Here is a 6,000-nt window from a genome sequence, read left to right as displayed (position 1 = left end):
AATCTTGCTGATATCAAATGGCGTGCTAGTTTCGGTCAGATTCTGTAATTGGTTATATTCCAGCTCACTGGTCTTATCACAGTTGAGGAATTAACATACATACACACCCAGTCTCAGTGCTTTGTAAGGGTTTATAGAACAAACAAAACCCACAAATCTCCTAACGGTGGAAAAGCATTAACTCACAGAACGATGTACTGAATGATGACTTTGTGTACGTGAGTCAGCCTGCGTGCTTGTGAAAAGCAGCTTTGTATCTGAACTGTGATTATTGGTGATCTGAACCAATTTAGATAATCTGTTTTTTAAGAACCTTGCTGGCTTCCTTGCACATTATAACTTTAATGTAGAAGTGATTTCTGAAGGGATTAATGAATTCTTCTAACTCCATCTCGAGTGTGTCCAAATTCTCCATAAGTAATTAAAATATTTCTAGAAACACTTCAGGATTCACAGATGCTTTATAAAATGACATGCCCTGCTGGGTTAGCATGCTAATTCATTTGCTCCATTCGTAAACACATAAAAGGATCACAGGGACAAGACTCTAGCACAGCACACAAATTCATTGACTTTCTTCAATTCCACAACCCCAGAGATCAAAGCTTTAGTACTAATGTGAATTCACAGCACCTCAAACACAGAGTAATTGCAGTTATCAAATCTATTTTTGTCAACATGAAGGTTTTGAAATAACCCATGTTAAGGCTTCAATTTTAGTCAGTAAATAGATTATGGAAGATTTACTCACTCTACAGTGGTATCCAGGTTACCATCATTTATTACCAACCCATTAACTGTAGAGAATGGAAACCTCATTTGAAACTTGATTCTATTTGGGTTAATATTTTGTAAATAAACTTACAAGGAAGAATTTCATCTTTCTAGAAAAACAATTTTAATGTACTCGATCCGGTTACAACGCACCATAGATTACTGCCATCATACTGTCAGTAACAAGATGTGATACATTATTTCTATAAAAATTTAGTGAATGTATTCATAACACAACATAATGAGAACAACTTCTCATGAAGCATATCAGAAATGACAAGTCCAGTTTAGTTATTACAGGTCACTAAATTCCCATTAAAAGCTTATGATCACACCAACCCCATTTAAACAATGGTATGGTTTACAGAGTATTAAGCATAAGCATGTGACTTTTAGCTTGGACTTCCCACTGCTAAATTATTTTATTTTTTATTCTTTATTGTAACGAAACCATTTCATGCCTCACTTGTCCTGTATGCAGATACCTGACAGAGGACAGCATCTTTCCGTAGAAACAAACCCAATCACAAAGATGTACAACTTAATTATTTTTCTTTGGAAGTTTACACATTACAACCATGTTACTATGAAATCCAGCATTTCTTAATGGTGGTCATAATTTACTCATGAATCTTTCCTAGAGTGGTGTTTTTAAAGCTGTTAATATTTATTTACATTTACACCTTGCTCTTCAAATAGGTTTGTAGATGTCTGACTCAAAGATGTAGGGTGGACATTAGATCATAAGAACAATATTCATGCATGTAAGCAGGATGCACATACTTATCTAATTTGGTTTTGCCCATCAAAAACAACATAACTGCAGCAAATGTGAAATGAAAACAGGAAATACTGAAGATATTATTCAAGTCAAGCAGTAATTGTGGAGAGGTAAACAAAAGGTCCACAGAACCAATCTGATCTCCACAATCTTTCCGGCAAGGCTTTTATTTTTGTTTTAACCTATGAAGCAGCTGGTTTATGCCATGTACACAAATCATGTTCTAACCCCACTTCAGTCAAAACGGTGCCAGGGATCAGCATGGCTTCCCATCTCTGATGGACAGAAAGGAAAATAGTAGCCACCACAAAAACATAATATTTTAGAAAAAGAAAAAATTATAAATTGTTCCAGTGTTTATAAAGTCAATGCAGCCCTAAAAAGGTAAAATAATGTTATTTTATGTTAAGTGGTTGTTTAGGACTGAAACCAATGATTAAAATGAAATGTAACATGGGTTCAGTTTCACTGGACCAAAAAGATAATGACATGAAAGTGGGGGAAATGGCTATTTCTATATGGAATATCAATAAATAGCACATACTTAGCATGCATTTTGGAAAAAGTCAATCAGAATGGGATGTAACAAAATGAATAATGGTCATCTCTGAAATTTCTTCCGTTTCCTTCTGCACTGTTTGCTATCTTCGATAACATCTGGTGGGTCTGGTATAACAAACCCATTAGTCAGCTGATAATACACCACAGTCGAGTCGGAGTCTACAGCGGCCAGAGTTATCTCCTGTTCATTCTCATTACAGATACAATCCATGATTCTTCTAATCCTAAACAAAAATGAACAACACATCAATATATGCTTTGCCTAAACCATGAAAACTTCAAGTTACAATATTTAAGTAAAAGATATACACAAGGCGCCTTAGCAGGCTTTCATATCACTTCAATTTGCTTATTAAATTTCAAAATAATGTGATGCCTCCCTTATTGAGCCCACAATTATAGAACGCAAATTTCTTTTGTAGCTAAGGCATATGGCAGAAGCTAAGGCAGAAATACTCACAACACAGGTAGCTTGTTTCTCACAAGTATAATCATCGGCATTTATACATTTTTCAAAAACTTATAAGTTATTGATAACCTGAACTACAAAAAAGAAAAAACTGGAATGGAGTTTTGAATGAAATTACAAGTCTCAAATACTCCAGTGTATTGGAAGGCAAAGTGAAAGGTGAATTGAATCAGATGAAAAGTTCACCTGCACTGAGCTTTTCTTCAATTATTACCAGTGATGAAGATCTGCAAAAGGCATTTGCATGAGATAATCATATGACTGGCTGATGTGAGAAACTGCATCCTGCACTGGAACAGACCACTTGCACGACCAGGATTGGTGGCCCTAGTGGTAAATACAAAAGGAGCATTGAAAGAGCTCTTGTATAGACACAGTGTGTACGAAATGAAATCCTTGCAATCCTTTGTAGGGACTTATGTCCAGGTGCCTCACAGGAATTGCAAAGCATCTGTTCGCAAGTACCTACAAAGGATTGTGAGGACTGCTATCATCAGGGTCGCTCTTCCACCCATCCGAGATATTTATCAGGGGCACCGCATATGTACGGCTCTTAACATTGTCAATGATCCCTCCCATACGTCCAACAATCTCTTCAACCTCCTACCATCAGGCAAGAGGTACCATAGCATGAACTGTTAGGATGGAAAACTGAGTTTCCTGCCACCACCCAGGTCTCATCACATATGAAGCACCAGTAGCATTATACTGTTTACTTTTTAGCTAGTGTCGTAAATGCATCTTATTATTTAGTGGTAGTAATTTATTTCTAGTAAATCATGTGAAGTATGTGAGAGTTATATCTACTGTGTTGTGGACCTTAGTCCAAAGGAACGTTGTTTTGTTTGGCAGTATACATGTGTACAGTTGAATAACAATAAATTGAACTTGAAGGAGACAGGATTAGTTTAGTTGAGGATTTGGTTACTAATATAATTAGTTTGACATAAGACTGTAGCATAAAGGGCCTGTTCCTGTGTTGTACTGTTCTGTGTTCTATGTTCTATATCTGAATTTAAACAGTTTGATGCTGTAATTCCTGGTTTACTTTTACCAAGACACATTGATGCAACTAGTTAGGAGATTCTCCAGTGAGCATCGATAGAAGTTGGTCAAAGTTTTTGGTGACATGCCGAATTTATGCAAACTTCTAAGAAAATAGAGGTGCTATTGTGCCTTCTTTGTGATGACATGCATTGTGACCTTGTGCATTAAAGAGATTGATGAACACTAAGATGATACTCACTGCAAGGTAGTGCTTCATTTTGTATAAATAATTATTGACATACCCTAAGTCACAAAGTCAAAATTAACTGGACTTCCCCTAAAATAATCTCAGATATTCTGACTGCACCAGATTTTTAAAAAACTAACAAAAATTATACCTTTACGCAGACAGAAAAAGAGCAAAAGAAAAAAAATTGATCAACTAGAAAAGCAGCATAACTGCTGAAAATCTGAATACAAACAGAAAGTGCTGTAAACAGACAGACTGGCAGAACCCAGGGAGCGAAAGCGTTTAATGTTTCAGATTAATGAGCTTTCATCTCAAAAGTAATCACTATATCAAATTGTCAAACTTATTGTGAATGAAAAAGGATCCCCTTAGAATGAAAGCCATGGAAAACATTATTCAGTTCTCCTAACATCAAATCTCCCACACACATGAATGGGTGCCTTTAATTAAAAGCATTCTACCATTAAAACTGCAGATCTATCCAGACTATGCTGCATTATGTGCACAGTATTGAATTGATGACATTTCAGGTGACTGATTATCTGGTATCCTATCAAATTTGTCCTATGCAATATCAGAAATAGCATGCTTTCTTTGAGAGTTAATACAGACTAACTTCATAACAACAGTAATAATTAAACTCCATTCCTGGACCAAGTCAAAAATCTTTAAACATAGAATGGCAAGCCATACTGCAATCACACTGTCCAGCAATCTGGGCTTGATCCCAGCTTCTGCACTGCCTGTGTGAATCCTCATATCCGCATTGAAAGCGCATCGGTTCCCCCAGAATGGTTCAGTTTCCTCCCACGTCTCAAAGGTGAACTGATAGGCAAATTGACCTTAAATTGTTCTTAATATAGGTAAAGGTGGTTTATGGTTGATGAATGCAAGAGGGAAATTAAGCCAGGGAAATACAATTAAGATGAAATGGAAATCAAGAAATTTCAGATACTAGAATTTGGGGTAAAAAACTAACAGTTGGAGGAACTCAGAAGGCTGGGTAGCACCCGTGGAAGCAGCAAGATCATCAACCTTTCAAGTCAAGACCCTGTTTAGAGGACAGAGTGTAGAGTTAGAGTAATATACCCTGCATAGAGTACAGATGAAACAGCCAGTTTTTTTAGATGGGAGGGAGAGGGGTGAAGCAAGTTATCCCTTTATACAGGCAGGTCTGTGACCAAGGTTCTGATACAGCTTTTGCTTCTGAGAAATTCAGACTTCTGAGAAATTTAGTATATAATTTTTCTCTGTCATACCAGAAAATAAAGCTGCTATGGATAATGAAAAATCATGATAATATGTAATTTATTTTCTGTAAAGCATGTCATTACATTCTGAATGGGAAGCAAAGACAACGATATTAATGCAGCTTTTCTTTATCTCGTTTACAAATTCTCAAAACATTTGAGAGCCGAATTCACTTCAGCTGTTTCACTCATTTTTAAATGATCAAGCCTATTAGCATTTAAATCAACTGAAAAATGCTGAGGAAACATGCAAAAAAACATGATCAACCAAAACAAATTTAGTTACATGGTACATAAAGAAATTTAATAACAGGTCTTTATACTTTATTGTCGCCAAACAATTGATACTAGAGCGTACAATCATCACAGCAATATTTGATTCTGCACTTCGTGCTTCCTGGAGTACAAATCGATAGTAAATAGTAAAAATTTAAATTATAAATCATAAATAAAAAATAGAAAAGGGAAAGTAAGGTAGTGCAAAAAAACCGAGAGGCAGGTCCGGATATTTGGAAGGCACGGCTCAGATCTGGGTCAGGATCCATTCAGCAGTCTTATCACAGTTGGAAAGAAGCTGTTCACAAATCTGGCCGTATGAGTCTTCAAGCTCCTGAGCCTTCTCCTGGAGGAAAGAGGGACGAAAAGTGTGTTGGCTGGGTGGGTCGTGTCCTTGATTATACTGGCAGCACTGCTCCAACAGCGTGCGGTGTAAAGTGAGTCCAAGGACGGAAGATTGGTTTGTGTGATGTGCTGGGCTGTGTTCACGATGTTCTGCAGCTTCTTCTGGTCTTGGACAGGACAACTTCCATATCAGGTTGTGATGCACCCTAGAAGAATGCTTTCTACGGTGCATCTATAAAAATTAGTGAGGGTTTTAGGGGACAGGCCAAGTTTCTTTTGCTTTCTCAGGAAGTAAAGGCGCTGGTGG

At 36.9% G+C, this 6,000-nt stretch overlaps 1 protein-coding gene across 2 annotated transcripts in view; it reads right to left on the bottom strand.

Moving 5' to 3' along the window:
* Window positions 1-894: 894 nt before the first annotated feature.
* Window positions 895-6,000, bottom strand: part of tsen15 (TSEN15 tRNA splicing endonuclease subunit) — a 56,802-nt gene continuing 51,696 nt past the window's right edge. Inside the window, exon 4 of one of the 2 annotated variants that reach the window (XM_072274290.1) lies at window positions 895-2,340. In XM_072274290.1, the coding sequence (XP_072130391.1) occupies window positions 2,157-2,340 (184 nt within the window). In that variant the 3' untranslated portion in view covers window positions 895-2,156. Of the gene's footprint in view, window positions 2,341-2,776; window positions 2,913-6,000 lie in introns of those variants that run through there. The other variant, XM_072274291.1, reaches the window with a different exon arrangement.

This window comes from Mobula birostris, chromosome 12 (assembly GCF_030028105.1).
Source record: "Mobula birostris isolate sMobBir1 chromosome 12, sMobBir1.hap1, whole genome shotgun sequence".
Taxonomy (NCBI): domain Eukaryota; kingdom Metazoa; phylum Chordata; class Chondrichthyes; order Myliobatiformes; family Myliobatidae; genus Mobula; species Mobula birostris.
Note: the sequence above shows the minus strand (reverse complement) of the source record. Positions and strands in the feature narration are given on the sequence as shown.